Genomic DNA, 21594 nt, shown 5'->3' with positions numbered 1-21594 from the left:
CCCAGTTGCCCTATAATGAAGCCCTCACCAACAATCTCTTAGAAGCCTGTACAAACCTTGCTCTGTTACGTTGGTGAATGAACATAATGCATGACATCGTCATCCTGCCCCTGTCAACCTCGCTTTTTTTACACAACACTCCTCTCCTGGGAGCTTGGTGGTGCAAGCTTCCTTTAGCAAAAAAAGTCCGAATGCAGCCCGACTACTCCCCCCCCAGATAGGGAGTCTAAGAGAGGAGAGACCTTTAGGAAGATGGTCTTTTTTTTCCACGTGTTCGTCTCTCCTGTCAGTGAATGCCATTTGCCTTTTGAGCTGCTTTTCTCACGCTTTCTGAGACTCTATAGCTCGGGTCTTTCTTGGTGTTCCTGAGGGCCTTCGTACTGTATTGACCCAAGACATACAAGATTGGTGTGATGCAGCTAAATTTACCATCCTCCGTGGCCTGGATACTAAGCATTCAATTGGTCGGGCAATTGGCACTAATGTCACTATCTGTCATCACAGTTGAATGAGATCTAGGGGTTTCGCCAGCGATGTTTAGTTGTCTCTAATAGGCATGCTCTTTGATGGGCTTTCCGTTTTTGAAGATGAAGTGAACTTTGCTTGGGAGCGTTTCAACGACATCAGGGCCACATCATTCTACTTGGGCTTATCTGCTTTGCAACACCAACTACATTAGCCTATTCCATCTTTCCATAGCTCTGGCAAGGGTACCCCATACAGACAGCCACTTCAGTCTCAGCAGGGTTCCCAGCCTTTATGTGGCCATGACACCCACCGGTCGGTCATTGGCACTAACATCGCTATCCGTCATCACATCTGGATGAGATCTATGGATTTCTCCAGCGATGTTTAGTCGTCTCTAATGGACATGCTCTTTGATGGGCTTCCCTTGTTGGGTATAAAGTGAACTCTGCTAGGGAGCGTTTCAAAGATAGCAGGGCCACAGCATGCTACTTGGGCTTATCTGCTTCGTCACGCTAACTGCATCAGCCTATTCGATCTTTCCATAGCTCTGGCAGGGGTACCCCATACTGACAGCCACTTCAGCCTCAGCAGGGTTCCCTGCCTTTTTGTAGCCATGACAGCCACCGGTCAGGGGCAGCACTCCAGTCAGTCTACCGCCCCTTTCAACACCTCCAACCCACAGCCCCACCAGCCAAACCCTTTTAGTGTGCCATTTGGGGAGCACAGTCACCCGGTTTGAGGCAGGATCCAATGATTTTTACCGGGTTGGCAGGCGTTAACATCAGAAAGGTGAATCCTGCAAATTGCCTGGAGCGGGTTCGCCATACACTTCCTGGCCACTCTGTTGCACCTTCCACCATCCCTTGCATGACTGACGGAGGACCATCTGTCTGGTTTACAACAGGAAGTGCACGTCCTTTTGCATCGAAGTCTTGGTTGCTACTTCAGCTACTTCCTAGTGCCAAAAATAGACAGAGCTGTTCATCCTACTTTAGACCTGCCTCTCCGAAAGGACACATTAATGATGCTTACCCTGACCTCTTCTTACCTGCCTTAGACCCTTATGGTGCCTTAGACTGGATGGTGGTGTTGGACCTGCAGGACGCATATTTCCATATTCGCCTCCTGTGGTCTCACCAACTCTGCCTGCAGTTCTTAGTGGGATAGGACTATTTTCAGTTTGCTGTGCTCCCCTTAATGTTCAGCAGTGCCCCTCGAGTGTTCAGAAAAGTGATGGTGTTGGGGGTAACACATCTTCAGAGGTAAGGGGTCCCAATCTTCCCCTACCTTGATGACTGGCTGTTGAAGGTGGGCTTTGTCAGGCAGTTATTATCTGCCTCCAGACTATGGCAAACCTGACATCCTTGGGGTTCACCATCAGTGTGCCGTAGTCACACCAGTCTCCTTCTCAGAGGCTCCCTTTTATCTGAGCCACTCTGGACACAGTTCGGTTCCGTGCCTTCCCAGAAACCAGAGTCCAGGACATTCATGCTGTCATCCTGATCTTTCAGCCTCTGTCCTGGATCTCATTGAGGACCACTATGAAGCTGCTCGGACTGACGGCCTCTTGCATCTTGCTGATCAAACATGCCAGGTGGTGTATGCAGACTTTGCTTTGGGATCTAATGTCCCGTTGGGCTCACCATCAAGGGGATCTCTCCAACCATGTCCAGATTTCAGAGTAGACTGCAAAAGACCGGCAGTGGTGGTTGCTGGAACATAATGGGGTCAGTGGTAGACTCCTCTCCCTATCCCTCCCAGATTTGACAGTGGTGACCAAGAGGGGTAGAGGTCAGAGGCTTCTGGTCTCTGGCAGAGTCCCGGCTCCCTAACAATCTTCTGGAACTGAGGACCACCCGCTTCTCACTGTGAGCCTTCCTTCCATCCATCAAGGGCAGGCTGGTGCAGGGGCTTACGGACAAAACCACTGCCATGTGTTACTACAACATGCGGGGGATCACTTTGACAGCTGAACATCTTTTACTTTCCCATGGAGGTAGTTGATGTCATCTTGACAGCCAGACGTCCCTTGACAAATCTGCATGCGCCTGTTGTTGAGACAATTTTGTGGTTTGGTGCAGTACACTTCACATTGATCTCATTCAGGTAAAGTTATCTGATGTTTTGTTATTTGTTCTCTTGCTGACCGAAAAACCTTTGCTATGGGCACAGTTAAAGGGTATCTTTCAGTTCTATCAGCCCTTAACAGTTGCAGTATTTGCCCTCATTATTTAAATTACCTTTTGCAATAAGTTTGTTACAAGGACTCCAGCTTTTGTTTCGTCCTTACCCCTTTGCTATGATCTTAATCTGGTCCTCACATGTTGGATGTGAACTTCCTTTGAGCTGCAGCACATCTATCCATTGCTGCTTCTCATGCCATAACACTGGCATGGCCAGTGATTGAGCTCCAAGCTCTGTGTGTCAACCTGCAACCTACCAACTTCTTCCCAGATAGACTGGTTCTGCAAACTCAGGCATACTTTCTTCCAAATGTAGTAACACCATTTCACATAGGTTAAACTAATACCTTTCCAGCGTTCTTTGCTCCGCCACACCTCTCTAAGGAGGAGGATGAGACTCCATCACCTAGACACCAAGGGCCATATGTAGGTGGCCTAACATTTACCACTTCATAAATACCGAATTTTACCGATTCAGTATTTATGAAGTGGTAAATGCTATGTAGGTAATCCATCGGTAATATTTACCGATTCGGAATGGGTCGGTACTTTAGAATCGGTATTTACCGATTCGGTAATGGTAACTGGCTTCCCATTGATTCCTATGTGCCAGGAGGCCCGTAGGAATCAATGGGAAGCCAGTTACCATTACCGAATCGGTAAATACCGATTCGGTAATGGGGGGAGCACAATTAAGGGTGGCAGGGTGTCACAGTGACACCCTGTTGCACCCCTGATTCCTGCATGTGTGCACATGTGGCACACATACATGCCCTAAGGGCATGTATGTCTGCCACATTGCACACTTCTAAGTGCAAAAAAATGCTTTTTCAAAGCCATTCGTCATTTACCACCAACTTTTAGTTGGTGGTAAATAACGAATCCACACAACACCCACACACTCCCCACACACTCCCCCTACATCTCATTTCAGGATTCGGTATTTACCGAATCGGTAAAATTACCGATTCGGTAAATTACCGAATCCTGAAATGTGCCCCCTACATACCAAAAGCCTGAATACCGGTCGGTAACGGGATTTTTACCGAAAATCGGCCGTTACCGACCGGTATTGGGCTTCCTACATATGGCCCCAAAAGAGCACAAACCTTTTACTTCAATTGTAGTAGAGAACACCAGGTGGACGATTAGCTCTGTGTGGGATTTGCATTAGCAAGGAGGGCAAAGCCTTGCTTTAAAGGACCATCTCTCACTGGATCGAGCTCTACATTAAGATCTGCTACGCACTGGCCAATAAGCTACCCCTTGAAGGGTTAAGGGCTCATTCCGCCAGAGACAAGGCTGCTACCACTGCATTGGTGTGCAAAGTTACTGTCCTGAACATTTGTCAGATGGCTTTGTGGGCGTCCCTCCATATGTTCATGAAGCACTACTGTCAGGACAGCCAGGTTCAACGAGAGGGGCATTTCCCCTGCTCGGTCCTACAGAAAATTTTGGTTAGAGCCAATTCGGGGACCCATTTCTCAATGGGTAATACTTTGGTATCTATGCAAAAGGTGAGGAATCAGCGGTTAGAAGGCTTTATCAGAATAACAAGTTACTTCCCTTTGGTAGCGCTCTTTCTGGTAGAAATGCTATCTGCAGATTCCTCTTAAACCCTCTCCATTCTGCCAATAGGACTCTGCCCTGTGAAAAGATCCCAAGTCAAGAAATCAGCACACTGGTCAGTGCTAATTTGTTGTTGGGGCTCTGCCTCTCGGGGAACGGAGAGCCTTGAGAGCAACTGATGTCTGTACACAGGAGTGGCACCTATATGGTGGGCACACATGTCATTGCCCGAGCAAAACGGCATAGGTGCGGAGCAACACAGCACCACGTGGCAGGGCTCATCAGTACTGCTCAAAATTTTCCAAATCCGGTCTGACACCTGGGAAAATATTTAAAAGGTGACGAATGTGCAGTTATATAGAGTCTCTCCCAGAAAGAGCATTACTGAAGTTAAGTAACTTGTTCCATTGGAAGCCAGTGGTGTCTGAAGTACCGTGTAATGTGACCCTTAGTTTTAAATTAGAATTTACTACTCCACAGGCTTGTCTGCCAGGAACTTCTCTTCAATACTTGATAGCACATAGAGAGGGGCATTAGTTCATGTTTAATGATCTGTAATTTCTCCTGTTCTGCTTCTAACATATCTACTTACTTATTTTGCAGCTGGAGCAGAAAGGGGTGGCTAGTGAGATCTTTAAGGATAAAAAAGACAACTATCCTCAGAGTGTTCCCAGACTCTTCATCAGCACTCGTCTGGGTAAGTGTTTTTTACTCAGGACACACTGCAAATACTGTTTCCCAGACACCGGTCTTTTCTCACTTTATGGATTTCTTTACAGGCAATGAAGAAATCAATGCCAAAGTTCTTCAGGCCTTGGAAAACGGGACCATCCAGGTACAACATTTTAATGCCAACTACAGAACAAAGGGGTTGTAGATTGCTGTGGGAAACTATCTCCTCTCTGGGTTTTGTGATTGGGGGCCTTGACATTGGAGTTCTATGTGTTTGAGGTTGTGCTATATAGCAGTGCAGTCTTTTATTTGATATTGACTTTGCTTTACTCTTTAACTTTCAGGCGCGCCTCCTGTTAATACTGGCATATTTTTTCCAAAATAATTGTATTATGTTTTTATTGATGGGCTAAGGTGCAGATCAAATGATTGGAACCATTGCAACAGAAGTGCTGTATGTAATATTTCGCTTGCAGACTAAGCAAATGTGGCTAGCAACTGAGAAGCAAACCATTAACAGCAGTGAAGAATTCCCCTGGAACAATATGGACCTGTAACTGTTGTCTTTGGAAGGGGTGTTGGCCTGTCCACACCATTGCAGTATTTCATGTGTTAGTGCTGGAGTATTTGGAATGGTTTTGTCTTTGAGGTTCGAGTAGTGGTTCTATGGTTGTTTCTGGGTAATAAATACTCAGTCCAGATCGGAGGGGATTGCTCACTCTTGGGTTTAGGATAGGTTGGGGTTCTTGAAATGGCTTTAGGGAGTGGAGTTAATTGGGTTAGTGCTTATGACTTGCATGTCAGAGAGAAGATTGATACCAGTAGACTATTTATAATTTGATGACAGAGTTGCAGCACACAAGGATAAAAGTGACAGCTTATGCCTGTGGTTAGAATCAAAAGGTACCGATGAGAATTTAGTAAATGTTTCGAATGAATAATAACGTGTTTCAGAAGAGTTACTCCTTTAATACAGCTTCGATAAGGGGGTGATGTCCAGTGTTACTCCTCTTCATAATAGCCCTACAATTTTTGCCCCGAATTAATCTAGTGGTTAATTATATTGCCTTCACCCAGTTGCATCTACTGATGGCATTCCCAAAAATAAAGCATAAGAAGAGGGCAGCAGGGGATGAGAGGGTGTTAATAGAGTCTTTTCTCTACTGTTTTTTTCTAATTTTAGGGGATTGGTTTGCCGGCATATGTTGACTCTAGGTGCTGGGACGCAACTACACACTTTTTAACGTGCACACTGACCCCTAAATATGGAGAATATGCGAACTCATATTTCAAGTCTGGAATTTAATTAAAGCCTTTGCAGAAAGCGGCCTCAAGGGGACTAAAAGTTAAGCGTTGGATGCAGTATTAATGTGTACCAAAAGTGACTTTAAAAACATGGCTTCTGGGATGGTACTGCACCCTTGGTTGCTGTAGGCCAAAAGGTGCATCAGGAACATGTCTGAATAACCCTTTCTGACATGTGTAAAAGCCTGCTTTAAGTATAAAAGCTATTGTCTACAGAATGAGTTACCAAAGCTATACAAATTCCATAGTTTCAGCATTGTACCATGTGGCACAAATCCAACTTATTGATAATATTTATTTGTAATGGAAATGATATTTATTTTCTAGCAAGCGAGGGCATTTCTGCTGAAGGCAGTGTAGATTTGCTGGACTGTTAAAGTAACAAGAGGACCCTGGTGCAGGAATGGTATATGGCCTTCCTCTGTACTCGGTTTGAGTTATATGTTGCCACCTGGTGTCGAGTTCTGTTTAAGCATGAAATGTTAATGAGAATATTGAAGATTGAGGAATCTCCACGGATGTAACCATTGGTCTAGACTTTGACATGTATTGTTGTTGAAACATAAACCACCTCGGCTGAGGCGGGCCAGCTGTATGATTGTATATACACTTGATCTACTGATTTGAGGTATAAAACTAATGAAGAAATAAAAATAAAAAAATATCCAAGTTGCCACCTGGCCGGTTTTATAAAGACATTACCATTTTTTTTAATGTCCCGGACAGTGCAAAAATTAAAAAATTACTTAAAGCTACTATTTTATCTGTAAATACTTTAAACACTGAACGTTAGAAGAAAATAATTTAAAGTGTATTCTACAGCTGCTTTATTGACCCCTGACTAATAATTAAAGTAAACAAAAACAGAAAGGCCGTATTAAAAATAAATAAAGATGATTTCCTGTAAAGTTATTCTTAGGAAGCATGTCTGGGCCTTTGCATAATCTTAAAATGTGAGCACAGGGCCAGTATTTTTCTCTGGGAAATGTCGCAACCCTACTAGAGAAAAACTATTCGCAAAGCAAAGAGTGTACTAGGGAACTTCCTTTCTTAAAGTCAGACAGTATGAACTGGTATCTCCACTCCTTCCTCCCCCCATCCCAAACCTGTCACCACCCAATTTTCATTCCACTGATCCCCGGGAAGGTGCAGCGCCAGATCACGTGATGTAGGTATCGCTTGAGGAACCATGAGGTTTGGGCCAACAAAGGGCTGCACTCACCCCCGTTGGAATGAGAACAATGCCTGGTATTTGGAAGGAAGCAAGACTAGCTAGCAGTCTTTGGAAGCATGGAGATAAATCGGCCCGGTTGCCGACCCCTGTCAGGAGAACTAGTGCAAGGCCCCTCCTTCTGGCTTGTATCTCTAAGCTTACACTGGACTCTCTTCCCAGGATTGGTAATGCCAGTCCATTGCTGCTCCTCTAGGGCCAGTGACAAGGATACTTGTTGTATTGCTTTGTGGCAACAAGTTAGCCTTGCACCTGGAAGAGAGGACTACTCAGACTGTGATGCGTCTAGGCTTCCAATTATTCACCATAATTTGGGGTCAGAGCACACATACTGGGCCACAAACAAAAAATTGTGAAGACCAAGCAAAGAAGGTGATCCATACGAAGCCAAAATGTTTTTCGCTGTTTATTTTACAGTATGGAGTGCCTGTGACCAAGTATGACCGTAATGGCTTCAAGGCCAGGGGACGACAGCTGCTGATTGCCCAGAATGCAGTCTTCATTGTTGAAGAAGCCAAACTCAAGCAACGAATTGATTTCGCCAATTTAACAGGTAACTGTACACATGGGCACCATCCTTGGCACTATCATGCTCCTGTAGGTGGGAGTAGTCAACCCCATCACTGCCTGTGATAATTGCTACCCGAAGTATGGCATTTTCAGACTCTGAAGTGGGGCATCTAAGTCATTAAACAAACCCCCTCATTCCGCCCTCAGCCTATGGAAGAGCCACTGGTAACTACATTGAAAGGCGAATGAATGGAAGCAGAAAACCATGAGCCTCGTTTTCTGCTGTGATCACAAGTCTCCCACTAGCGGGCAGCCACGCTAAAACGCTCAACGTTTGGAAAGATGGATATAGAGTATCATCTCCCCTCGCACAATGAAACACACTGCTCTAGAATTTAATCGGCGAAGCTCGATCGACTCTTTTAATAGCTTCTACTAGATGGCAGGTTTGGAATGACAACAGGAAAACAAGATACCCTCATGCCAGAGTTGTCATCTGGAAACCGAGACAAAGCAAACGTTTACAAACATGTCAATTTTTAGGTTATATGAGAGATTTTAATGTTGTGTGCCAATAAAGAACCAAGAAACGGCCATTGGCACTCCTGGAAGGGTTCAGTGGTGTTGGGGAGTGGGCACTAGAGTATTGAAAATGACTGGGAACTAGTCGATGCATTGACTAATCTAGCTACAGTTTGTACTGTAAACAGGGGTGCGCTTTACTTTTTACTGAAGAGCCAAAGTATAACAGACGGGAGTCAGAGAGCGTGCCTTTGCATTTCTGATCCAAAGAAAGGATTCTGGTAGCCATGAGTGTCTGGTCAGTTTTTACGCCTGGTGTACCTTTATGCAGAGCTGTATCACCACTTACTTTTAAACAATGGTCTGTGGCTGTGTCTGTTAATGACCAGTGTGTAACAACACACTTTGCAGGGTCCGGACTGCCCCTGGCCTTACACCTGCCTCCAGACTCATTGCTGTATTTTACATAAAGCGTAAGGGATCTTTAGGTTTAGTTCTTGGATCTGGACCAAGGGCAGTGATAGTGCTAGATGCCTAGCTGGGGTTAGTGCTGAACATAAGTCTGGGCCTGTAGGACAGTTAATAGGTCTGGTATGGATTCTGTGCTGTACTCACACCATTCTTTCATTTCTATGTAGGTATCTCGGTCAGCAGCCTGAGTGACAACCTGTTTGTTCTCCATGTTAGTCGCGATGATAACAAGCAGAAGGTAGGTTCAAAACACTTTTTTTATTGTACCTATAAGTGGTATCGAATAAAGCATTACATATGCAGCAGGTGGTGGCGGGGGATTGATTGTGATGATAGGCTCTGACACATTGGCGGAATGGGGAAGTGACAGTGGTTGAAGGGAGCTCGGATAAACTAAGTGTTGGCAAGAGGATTGACACGATGTGGACAAAGGCGACACTAATGCAGTGATATGTTTGTGGGTATCTAAAGCACTGACAGATGCAGAGAGGACACTGTGCAGTGATTGGTTGAAGGAGCTATTAATGCAGTGATGGTGAATGGGTAGCTTATTGATTCAGTAATGGGTGCAGGGAGTATTCATGCAAAGCTCAAGGGGTATTAATCAAGTGATGCAGTGAAGACACAATGCATGCGGGGTCTCTGTTCTAGTGGCAGGTCTCAATGGCGAATTGATGCAGAGACATTGATGTACTGACGAGACTGAAGGAGCACTGATATTGTGATGAGCAATTAATGCAATGGCCTGGGGGGTGAGATTGGATTTCATTGGACTTTGCAGCATGGCATGGCATGGCCATTGCAAAGAACATTTACCAGCAATGTACCACTTAAATTTGAACAACTATGGTTAACTGCCTTTTAAACATTGTTAATGTTCTTGTATTTTAATGATGTGCCGACAACATATTTACCACACCATAAAGGGTTACGTATGTATATTTACCCCGATAACTGTCTAAAAATGTATAGGTTTCCCCTCAAAAACGTTCTTTCAGGGCAATGAGTTTTACAGCATCCAAGGAACACAAAGCTCTTAAAGTTGCATTCAGTTGGCAGCAGAGGCCAGTTCTTGAACAGCATTCACTGCAGCAGATGTTCCAGTGAGAAACAGGTCATGCTTTGGAAGTGCTGTGCATTTGGGGGCTATAGTTGTTAATGCAGCCATAGTAGCATACATACTGGTGAGTAGAAGGTAATCTACTGCAGAAACTTGCATTAAATTATGTTTTCATGTGATCTATTGAGAACCAGCATAGAATTATTGAAGATGGATGTCTGTGAAATGCTGATTGAGAGCATCTCCTGTGACCTTGACACGTCAGATATCCGATCAGCTCACCCGATCCCCATCTGTACGGCGTTTCTCCAAATCCAAGGAATCGCTGATTGGGTAACATAGTGGGCTTTCCTCAGCAATCAATCCTGGTAATTCACTTCCCTAATAATAAAGCAGGTTTTCATAAGGACTTGCTTTTATTCTCCATCTTGCAAGAGCAGAAGGGCCTAGGATTTGGGCTCCAAAAAGACCAAGCAGGCCTGTGTAATGGGAACGCCCTGCATGGATCCATTCCATGTCTGACTGAGCAAATACAGCTAAGGAACATTAGAATGCCTCCTTCCTCTCAGTTGCCGGCTTAGTCATGGTGCTCCGGAGTAGCAGGTCACCTTGCTTTGGGTACATTCCTGAATTCTTTCTGAGGTTGGCAGGAAGTCGTTTTGAGTTGGGAAGGTAAATAAAACTGTCCCTTTTTTATACTCTCAATATGGATTTGCAGGAGCGACTATTGCTCCTGACTTCTTGTATGGCTCTGTAAAGCGGTTTTTAAGTGATAGTGCTGTATGACCTAAGATTCTGACATTTACAAAGTTGTGGATTTTAGATCTGTTGTAGTAAAGCTTGCTGCATCTTAGTCCTATTTTTTCTGCCAGTGGTGTGACGAAGTAAAGTTCTTGATCTTGAATATCAGCTTCCCTTGATCAACCTGTCGTCCTCCCTTCAACAACGAACTTTAACTAGTACAGGGGCGAGAGGGACTGCTGGAACATATGAGTTATTCAAAGACTCTTGTAGTCATTTACAGCCAAAGATTGTGCTGATAGAGACATAGACATTTATTGAAGGTCTTCTGAGCCGCCGTTCTTGTCGCACCAGAGCACCAACGCAGATGGGACAGCCCTTTGACTTTTAGTTACATTTGTGGTAGTGTATAACTTTAAATTGTGCTTTTTGTTTTGCCATTTATCTCGACTTGCTGGTTCTATGAGTACTGTCTCATTACTTGGTCGGCTATATCAGGCCAGACACCCTCTCCACCCATTTCCCATGCACTGCAGTTACAAAATTGCCTATCTTTTTTTAATATATGCCTGTCACAATTTTTAGAAATAGATTTTTACTTGTGTTCATTTCCATTACACTGATTCCACTATTTTCATGAAGAGAAGCACTCTTCTTGACCCAGCCACCAGTGAGCGAGCAGCTAGTTGACTTGCCTCAAATGAAGCTGCTCTTGTACCCATCTGAGATCAGTGGTAGCCAGGTGTTAAGCTTGGGATATGACTGAAGACTTCCCTTAGAGATAGAGAAAACCTTTCACGCTTTTCCTTCCATTGCCAGGGAGATGTGGTGTTACAGAGCGATCATGTGATTGAGACATTAACTAAAATTGCCATAAGTGCGGATAAAGTGGACAACATCAACATAAGCCAGGGGAGGTAAGTGAATGTGGGCTGTTTCCACTTCATTTGGTGCTTTTGTCAGCTGTGTGAGTTATGCCTGCCCCAGTGAGTGCTGTGAACAGGTGAAAGTAGAAGGTCTCGGCTCTAGGTGCGTAAGGGCACTTGAGAAAGTAATCAATGCTCCAGGGGTGTTATATGGGTATGTGCAGAAGTGTGAGTGATCGCTAGAGTGTGCTCTGAGCAGCTTAGTGTGGGCTATTGTGTGACTAACTGAAAGTAGTTTTTGCTTCAAAAGTGAGTATGGTGATAAGTTAGTGCATATGGGAGATCACAAAGAGCACCATAGACAGGTGCTCAGTGGTTTCATTGTCATGTAGATGAGAATAATCACTGTTTCAGGACTTCCCTTGAATAGGAAAATGAGTGTTAGTAATTTCTAGGACGTGCTATAAGCAGGGAAGTTGGCGTGAGTGGGCTGGTGAATAAATGCATGTAATCTCCAGCGGGCTGTTGCTAATGAGCGCGTGATCAGTCTGTCGGGGGCGCTGCAGAAGGGTGATCTTTTATAAGGGTTCTTGAGAGAGCACTATAAACCAGTGTTGTCAAATATTTCATTAATTGTCTTATTTCTTTGCAGTATAAAGTTTACTGTTGGGCAGGGGAAGGAAGGCATCATTGACTTCACTGCAGGGTCTGAGCTCCTAGTAACCAAAGCCAAGAATGGTCATCTTTCTGTGGTAAGACCATCTCCAGTGTCTTAAGTCAAATCCCCCTAAGCCCCCTCCCCCTGCTTATGAAAGGCCCTTCCCTGCACTGAGGGCATATTTGTATGTTATCAGCTTCTGCTTTCTGGGATGTTCAGCTGAGGGACATGCTTTGGAGGTTCTCTGGTGTCAAGTTCTCCCTAACGTTTTTTCAAAGCCTTTGGGTAATCACTGTGCTCAAGCTGTATTGCTCTCGTAGATAATGAGAGCCAGTGGTCAGTTTTTCCTTCTCCGCAATGCCTGTAATTGTCTGCACCTGATGTCGAGCTGTCCGAGGCACTTGATGTTCTGCCTCACTCAAGGTGAATTCATAGGTATACAGCTGATGTCTCTCGAGTGCTGTCTGTTACAGAAAGGTGAGCATTTTTTTGTGTTAGCTTCAAAAGATAGAAGGGAATGTCATGCTTTTTTGCTGAGAAAGTGAGATGCTAAAAGCCGCAGTCCATTTTGTTCTCTGTGACTCGGAAAACAGAGATCAATTATATAACTTTATCGTTGTTGATCCTATGCAGGTGTAACCATCCTTTGCATCTTGGGGCATTCTTTAGTGGCATAGGTGATTTGCACTGGTTTCCCTGGCACCATCTTCTTTGCAAGGTTATGTCGAATTCTTGTTAAGACAATATTCCTTGTTCACAGGGGTCAGGGCCTTTTCTACTAGCTTTCATGCTGTGCCCCTATGTCGACCTGTCTGCCATCAGCAGACCAGAATGTACCGTGGAGGAGCGCTTTAATAGTGAAAACAACTTGGATGTTGCGGGCAAAAATGCCCCCTATTTTAGTAAAATGCTCTTGCCATTCATGCAGTCAGATCATCCACTGGGTTGCCTCACCAGGTCTCTTGAAGGGCAAGCCAGTCTGCGCCCTTCAGCAATAATATTGCACAGGAAGGCAGCAGAATCCACTTCGAACAGCATTCCAACCAACCACATTTTACTACTCCTGTAAGTAAACTCTAACAACTTAACCAATGTGCTAATATCCTTAAACTCACAACCTTATCTGCTCTGGAAGATCTGACATTTTGAAAAGATAGTCATGAGCCTTATGCTTCCCTGTCTGATAAATGGATCCTCAAAGGTAATTATTCTTTGTGTCTGGTAAACTACCAGCTTCTTATGTGTACTGATTAATGTGTTTACCTTCTCTGCCTACCACTGAGAAATGTATATTCCACTCCTAACATGCAAATGTGATTTAGTCTTTATCTCTGAAACGTGGCTCCATGGCCACTGTATTACTGGCTTGTGTATTGCAGTATCTGATGGCTATTAAATCGTACATTATGTCTGAGTGGAGAAACAGAAGAACGGGCATGGGAGTGTCAGAGTAGGCCGATTGGCAGTGATTTCGTAACAGCAGTTGTGATACCACCTGGGTATAGTTTTACCCCAAACTACTTTGTTCTGTCTCTCCAGAAATTGCACTCACCTTGATGACAATCCACAGCCCCAGATGCAGGTTGTAGGTCTCTAGGCCAACTGCATGAGGTCAATGTTCAGTTTGCTAAATTATTTATTCTAGGCAACTTTAGTCCGCATGGGGATCACCCACTGGACTCTTCATCAAAGGATTGTGTTAACTCAGTTGATTTGTGTGGACTAATGCAGCGGACAAGGGACACCACACCCGCAACCTGATCTTTCAGCCACCTTATGCAGGATTAAATCTAAATTATTCTCTGAGCATGTTTAAGAAGCTTTTTTATGCTTTAATAGTAGCATTCTGGATGTTCTATCACATAAAGCCTGAGACGTTCAAACACTTCACAACTCTTGTTTTTGGGAATCTCTGGAAAAAGAATTAACCCAACAAATTGAGCATAGCTGGTACCTACACTACACAGCTAATGAGGGGCTACTTTCTAACAGAAAAGATACTTGTACATTTAAGAAAACTTTGTCAGTCTCTCTTGGTGTATAATATTAGCAAGAGGATCCATTTTGAATCAAAAACAGTGACTTAACCGGTAACAATTAAATGTCCTGCATTGGTATTGGTAACATGTGATGGCTTACAAATGCATATTGCATTTCTCTTACTTCCATGAAAGAAGATTAGGATGGCTGCCATGCCATTGATCAATGATAACGAGTCAGTCCAGAAGGCAGTTTCTCTATGGTATCAAGAACTTCTTTAAATAAAACCAATGCCAGGTTTTAAAAAATGTGCTGAGATCTTAATACCGGATTATTTTCTGAGAGCATGTTGGTTTGGTGCCAGTGATCCTTTCAGACTGTCTAGTTCTTTTATCAAAATTGCAATTTATGTCTTGTTTTTACAAAATCTGTTTTAAGGTTGGGTGATGTCGGTTGTTGCTGTATAACATTTAATTTACAACTGCTAGGTGTTTGTGTTCCAGCGATTGTTCCTTTTACGTCTTCACACCAGACCCTGCATGTTGGAGGACACGTCTGCCAGCACTTTAATGTCAGATGAGGCAGCATATGTCATGGGTGCTGGAGCAGAGAGAGTTAAGGTAGTGGGGGAACATGGAAAGCAAACAGGTGAATGCCCAAGTGAAGGGTGAAAGGTAACCACTGGGACATACGGTTGAGTGAAATGACCAAGGATTTGGATTAAAAGTGCCGTAGGGGAACATGAAGGACTAGAAGAGAGACCAGTTACAGGAATAGAAAAAGATTTGAAGTGGGGGCAAGTGTGGGTGAACAGAAACTGGCAGGAGAAGCTGGAAGAAAGACAAGTAATGGAGGAGTATGGCTTGAGAAGGAGGAAAATTATGGCATAATAGCAAAATAGTACACAACAGACAAGTGACTTGGACATATAATTGACAAATCCTTTATTGGTGTGTTCAGTTATTAGTGTGTACCATGTGTAATTTAGAATGTGTGCTTTCGCCCTTCAGAGCAAATCATCTTCCATGCTTCTCCTGTTCTGATCCTCCTATTTTTCCTCCCCAGACTGCTCCTCGTCTGAATTCACGATGATGAACTCTACAAAGAAAGGGACTACTTTCTCCTCCAATCAAATTATGGCAGAGAATGCAAGCTGCTACTTCATTGGCCGGACATGCCTTAATTGCAATCCTTTGCTGCTTCACTCTTTTCTATTCTAGCTACCAAAGACTTGAGTTTCCAAATGAACAGAACTTGCACTTTTCTGCCTGGTGCCAGAAATGTATGTCATCCCTCTGTCCCCTTCTAATTTCGCCTACCAGGTCTATACATTCTTGAGCCCCTGCTTCTCTTTAAACCCCGTTTCTCTCTTCCTGTTTTTTCCATGCTTGAACTACAACACATTTGTTCTTGTATGCTTTATTTTACAGTACTTTAACCCTTCGATCCTGCGCGTGCCTCTTTCCAGGTTTTTCACATTTCTTCGTTCTTTTCCCCCTTTTAGCCTCAGATATTTTTTCTGTGTTCTTATTGTCTTTCCTCACCCAGCCCCTCCCTGTGAATTGCCCCCTTGTTGCGCTCCATGTCCCACCCCCATCTATACACATCCCCAGTTTCATTTGCCCACTGATCTTCCAATTAATGCCCCTGTGGGTAATAGTGAGGTCTCGACTAGTGCGTGGCAGGAAGGCGGTGGGGCAATTACTGCCAGAAGGGGGAGCAAGAGTCTATGCCTCCCTTGAAGTTAGACAGTCCTATGGGTGAGATGCACTGTCAAAGCTTTGATTCAATTGTGTCTTGCCCCAAGTGACCACCCTTGTAATTCTCCTGTGCTGCAATACCTGTGTATAATACACAGACCATTGAGGGATATTTCAAGGCTTAACAAGAATCGCTTTTAAGAGACATTTCGTACTTTCTATAAACATGTAAAAGCCATAGGATGTACACAAAACTGACATGTAAATATTGTGTATTTAGTAGAATGTGTGACAAAGGAAGAGGAGAGGAAATGATTTTTAATGAAAACCCAAATTTGCTTTACCAAAGTCATTCTTAATGATGTTTTAATCTACAAAATTCCCAAACCATGGATTAGTGTGGACCAGGGTCATTATTACGTAAGCCAGTGCTTCTCAGATATGGGCCCCCTTATTCGAAAAATCTTCTGTACCTCCCACACTTCATGTGCCTCAAGTATGGCCCACTTGTTCATAGTCCAATTGTGCATATCCCATAATCCGATCCTAACTATATAAAACACTATATTCAAACACGCCATTGCTCTCGAGCACTGCCTGTATACAACCTATAGAGCTCAATTTGTCCTTCCTGTACCACCATGCATATACTACCACAGTCTGTTCATTTCATACCTACTCTAAATTGCACATCATGTTAGTCCTGTAGCCAGCGAACTCACCTCAACCTGTCCCTTCCGTGCCCACGCTTCCTACCACAGCCAGTCTTTCATTCTGCGTCTTCACCTTTCAGTCAAGGCATAGGCCTTCTCATCAATACCCCATCACCCTTGTGCTCCAATCTTATTTTCGGTTATAACTTAAATACTATAGAATAAGAAGGTTGTAAAATGTGCTAATGTTGCAATGCGAGCTAGCTAGGCAGATGGTTATTGTTGACATAGTAGTTAGGACCCTCACACACAACAGTCTCTTCTCTTCCATGATGTCGCCGTGCTTAAAGAGTAGAAACGTTTGTGATATTTTTATATAACATGATCCAGAGTTTTATAAACTAAGTAATTTTATTTAAAAAAGCAAAATAGAACATGTTTGGGTTCGTGTTTGTTGACAAGGATTGATTCCCAAGTGATTAACGGTGGAGTGTTTTAACTTGCCACGTCAAGAAGTAAGAGGAGTCTTCCACGTTGAAAAGCCATCATGCATTCCAGACCATACTCTGATTGTGCTCTGCCCTCATCACTGCTTCCCGCTCTGCCTGCTGCATTGCTGCTGGTGTAACAGCAAAACACAATCAGGTGTTGCATGCTTCTTGCATTTATGTTCATCTACCTAAAGAAATAATGAAAAGGCAATTAATAATAACGTTGCATGCACCCAATGCTCGGCTCATTAAAGCAACTATGTACCCAGGATGATTAATCTCCTACTGGAGAGACTGAGAGATGATGTGAAGTGCATGCTTTGTGAGTACAATCTGCCTTTGGATATATGCATGGGGTTCATTGTGCCTGGGACCTCACTTAAGTATGAGAGCTCCCTGTTGTGGCGAGACATGCACTCACGGGCAAGAGAGCGGATAACCCCCAGATCCAGAGCAGTGAACAGTCCAATCACAGAATATCCTTGGCTGGCCATCGAGATCTGTCTGGGCACAAAGCAGCTATGCCTGTGTACAGTAGTTGTGCCTGAGACCATCGGTGGAACCGTTGCTTATAATATCGTCTTTGCTTATTTGCTACCTATCTAATCAGGTGTGGGTGTTCTTGGGCCCTCTCTGCCAAGACAGCCAATGTTCAGTCTGTTCATGTTGATGTCATTGTGATGGCAGATCCAATAGACTGGATGATTTTTATTAATATTCTGATAGCTTAAACAAACTATTGTATCAGTCATGGAATTCTGTATACACTATATTATATAATCAGAGAAATACACTAAATAAATACATTTTGTTTTTTCAGCCTGGTCTTCTACTTTCAGTTTGTTGTGTTCATCTTTGTATTGTATTGTAGTTGAATTTATGTAGAGTGTCATACCCCTGACGAAGCAGTGGTTTGCAGATGATAGTATGGTGCTTTATTGTGCGTGCTTGTTTGGAAGGATGTAGGTCTGTAGTGTAAGCTATGTTAGAGTTGTTTCAGTGCTGAGTGCCCCACAGCTTATATTGGAGCAAACATGAGTGCTAGGACTGTAAAGCTTAGGAGGTGATTGTAGGAAGCTTGCTCTGTATATGGTATAATACTTGGTGGAGATGCCGTGCACAGGGTCCAGAGGTTCCCCAGAAGTGTACAGGGCTCAATGTAAACCCAAAGTGCTCTATTAGTGGTAGTGCGGGCGAGCAGACTTAGACCTAACACAGAGGAGTATAAGACATTTATTGTACTCACATTGACCAATAACTGACTCGCGACTCAAAAGAGAGATCCACACCAATTTTATTTAAAAAAAAAAAAAAAGCTTTGTTTGAGTTTTATTTTAAGACCTAGATCTTCGCAAAAAGGTAAGAACGTTTTTCAGCAAAAATACTTCAGTCTTTCAAAAGTCAACGCTTAGTGCAATTTTCAAACAGTTAAATTTTATCCTATGGAGGAAAACAACAATGCGGTTTGACGGGTAAGTACCCAACTTACAGTTCCAATCTTCAGGGTTTAAGATCAGCAGAGGAGAAGGTTCAGGTAAGTACAAAGTCTGCACCACCAGCTCGACACGAACGGCCGGGTGCAGAGGTCCTATTCGGAAATCGACCCAGTGTGTTTAAATGGAGACTGGGGGTGCCTGAAATCAGTTGCAGGGGCCAATCTTTAAGGGTTAGAGCAAGCACAGGGGGCCACCAGACAAACACCACCAGCCCCACAAGGGCGGCCGGGTGCAGGGTGCAAATACAGCATTGGCCGCCCAGTGCTTTTCATGAGGGCAACTTGGTTCGACTATCCGGCTGCAGGCGTCGCACCTGAGGCTGCACAGAGGAAACAAGTGACACCATAGGTAAGTTGAGGTGTTGAGGGTAATAGTGACACCGCATGTTCAGTTCACCAAGGCCCAGGTGCTTCGGGTGCAGGGGTGTTCTTTGAAGTCGGATTCTTCTTACCGGAGATGGTTGCAGGGGGGAGGGTGGGGGAGCCTTTGGATTCAGTCTGCAGGCGTTGTCATGGAGGCCAGGACTGGGCTTGAGGTCAGGATCGCTGGGGAACATGTTCTGGATTGGTGGGCTACCTGGACACGGGCCAGAGGCGTCAGGTGCAGAATGGGCAGGACTTGTGGTTCCAGAAGCACCAAAGTCCTTTGTGTAGATTTCTTGGGGACAGGTTTGCTGTCCTCTGGAGTTCTGGTCTTTATCAAAGTTCAGGCAGTCTTCCTCGGGTTCTGGAAGTCGCTGGCTGCAGGACATGTGTTGTCTTTGTTTTCAGGGTCTTTGAAGCTGGAGAAAGGCCACTAGGACTGGGGTCAAGTCAGTAGGTGTCTTCAGGCTTTGCTGCACAGCGTCGTCTTCGTCCTTTTTCTTATGTCGGCAGGAACTAACTTCAGCGTCTGGGGGAGCCACCTAAATACTGATATACTGTCAGGTAGGGCCAATGGGCACCTTACCTGGGGTGACTACACCCCTAGGTATGCCACCCTCCTGTGGGACGGGGTATAGTCCTAGCCCTGATTGGAGGGGTCTCCCCATCTTCAAGATGGTGGGGACTGAAAGGTCTACTTCACCTCACCTTCACCATAGGGGTGAAGTTGGCAGAAGTGGGCACACCTATTCTTGGTTTTCCAGCCTAAAGTGGGGGTGTAAACCGCGGGCTGCCATCTGCTACTAGCAGCAGAGGCTGGGGGGTCGCATTACAAAGGCGGCAGGCCTTTGAAGCTTCCCTCTCACGCACTATGCCCATCCTGGGGGCGGAGGTGTGACACCTCCGCCAAGGATGTGCTTTGTTTCTGGCTCCAGAGAGCAGGGGCTCTCGACCAAACAGTCCAGAAACATGTATGGTGGTGGCAGGCTGCCTACAGCCAGTCAGTGACTACACCGAGGTTGGTAGGTTTCCAGGGGCCAACTCTGAGGTGCCCTCTGAGTACATGGTTCTATAAATCCCACACTGGCATCAGTGTGGGTTTATAAAGAGGAGCAATTTGGTACCAAACACTCCTGATTTCAGAGAAGCCATCACGGTGCTGGGGAACTCAAGTTATTGAGTTTCCAGCCCATGTACCCTCTGTGGCTTCCCTCGCACTTACAATATCTATGAAGGGACTTAAATATTGTAGTGGCATATCTGCTCATGCAGATATGCCCACACGCGTGGTGTAGTGCACCCTGCCTTAGGTCTGTAAGGCCTGCAAGAGAGGTGACTTCCCATACCTTAGGCAGTGCTAGTTGGCATGGCACACAGGGAGTGTGCCATGTCAACTTTGTCATTTTGTCTGCACCAGGCCATGTTCGAGGCATGTGGGCTGCTGAATTCATATCTGTGCATAGATCGCCGCCTAGTGTTGGGTCCGGATGATTGCATATTGTTGTCCTGGAAGAGTCTTCGAAGTATCACGAGATAGGTGGCTCCTCCCCTGGACTACAGTGCGCATGGGCATCCTCTCCATCCTCAGATTGTTTTTTTCCGCCATTGGGTTCGGATGTGCTCATCTTAGCTCAAGTTAGGAAACCTTTATTTAAGGCCAAAAGCCTTTAGATATCGTCGGTATTGTTTGCGTTCGGTATCGATAAATTATTATACTTGTTCTCGAACTTATTCACCCTTCTCGGGCCGAGTTTCGGTCCGAACATCGATCGACGTTCGAAGATGGAATCGAGGACTCCCTTCAAAAGATGTCCTCTATGTCACGCAAAATATCCACACGTTGATGTCCATCCGGTGTGTAACAAATGTTTATCACCGGATCATGATGAGACCAGGTGTATGGCCTGCGCCCGGTTCCGGTCAAAAAAGACCCTTCGGAATAGACGAGCGGCTAGATTGGAGGCCAAAAAATCGGCGCCTAACCCGGTTAACATATTCAGCACCGAGGATGAAGAAGTCGAGAGCGTCGAAGAGGTAGAATCGGACCCTGCTTCGGAGCAAGAATCCCAATATGACGACGATGATGAGGAGATCTTCGAGGACGAAGACGTCGTCGACGAGGTAGGAGACGACGATGAGGCCCTTGGGGACGAGGAAGATAGCTCAGGCGAGGAGCTAGGCCAATCCGTCGATGCGGAGGCCGAGGGAGATAGTCTTGATAAGGCTCAGGTCGAGGGATCGCCTGCGGGCCTTACCCAAGATCGGTCGGATCGTTCTACAGCCCCGCCTGAAGGCCCGGCTTCGAACATTTCAAAAGAGCCAGAATTATCGAAAAAGACTGGAGTCGATTCCGTGAAATCGAAACTAAAACCTGCACCGGTCAAATCGAAACCGAAAGTGCCACTGGTTCAGGTCGGATCGAAGGCATCGAAACCTTCCAATCCGTCGACACAAAAGAAGGCCATCGGAGCCGAACAAACGAAGAAGGACTTCGGTACCGAGAAACCAAAAAAGGACTTCGGCACCGAGAAACAGAAGAAGGCCCTCGGTCCCGAGAAGACGCAGAGGCCTATAGCACCGAAGGTTGGGGCACCAAGGTCAAGGTGGTCGATCCGAATACATCAACACCGAGGAGTGCTGAGACTGCCAAAATACC

General features: G+C 44.9%; 1 protein-coding gene across 5 annotated transcripts in view; it reads left to right on the top strand.

Moving 5' to 3' along the window:
• Window positions 1–17899, top strand: part of MYO1C (myosin IC) — a 416904-nt gene extending 399005 nt beyond the window's left edge. For all 5 annotated transcript variants that reach the window (XM_085649047.1, XM_085649050.1, XM_085649051.1 and 2 more), the window contains exons 26-32: window positions 4824–4917; window positions 5000–5055; window positions 7846–7981; window positions 9099–9169; window positions 11552–11649; window positions 12251–12350; window positions 15302–17899. In XM_085649047.1, coding sequence (XP_085505173.1) covers window positions 4824–4917; window positions 5000–5055; window positions 7846–7981; window positions 9099–9169; window positions 11552–11649; window positions 12251–12350; window positions 15302–15328 — 582 coding nt within the window. In that variant the 3' untranslated portion in view covers window positions 15329–17899. The remainder of the gene's footprint in view (window positions 1–4823; window positions 4918–4999; window positions 5056–7845; window positions 7982–9098; window positions 9170–11551; window positions 11650–12250; window positions 12351–15301) is intronic.
• Window positions 17900–21594: the final 3695 nt, after the last annotated feature.

The sequence above is a fragment of the Triturus cristatus genome, chromosome 3_2 (genome assembly GCF_964204655.1).
Source record: "Triturus cristatus chromosome 3_2, aTriCri1.1, whole genome shotgun sequence".
Taxonomy (NCBI): domain Eukaryota; kingdom Metazoa; phylum Chordata; class Amphibia; order Caudata; family Salamandridae; genus Triturus; species Triturus cristatus.
The sequence above is the reverse complement of the archived record's forward strand: the minus strand, read 5'-3'. Positions and strand labels throughout refer to the sequence as shown.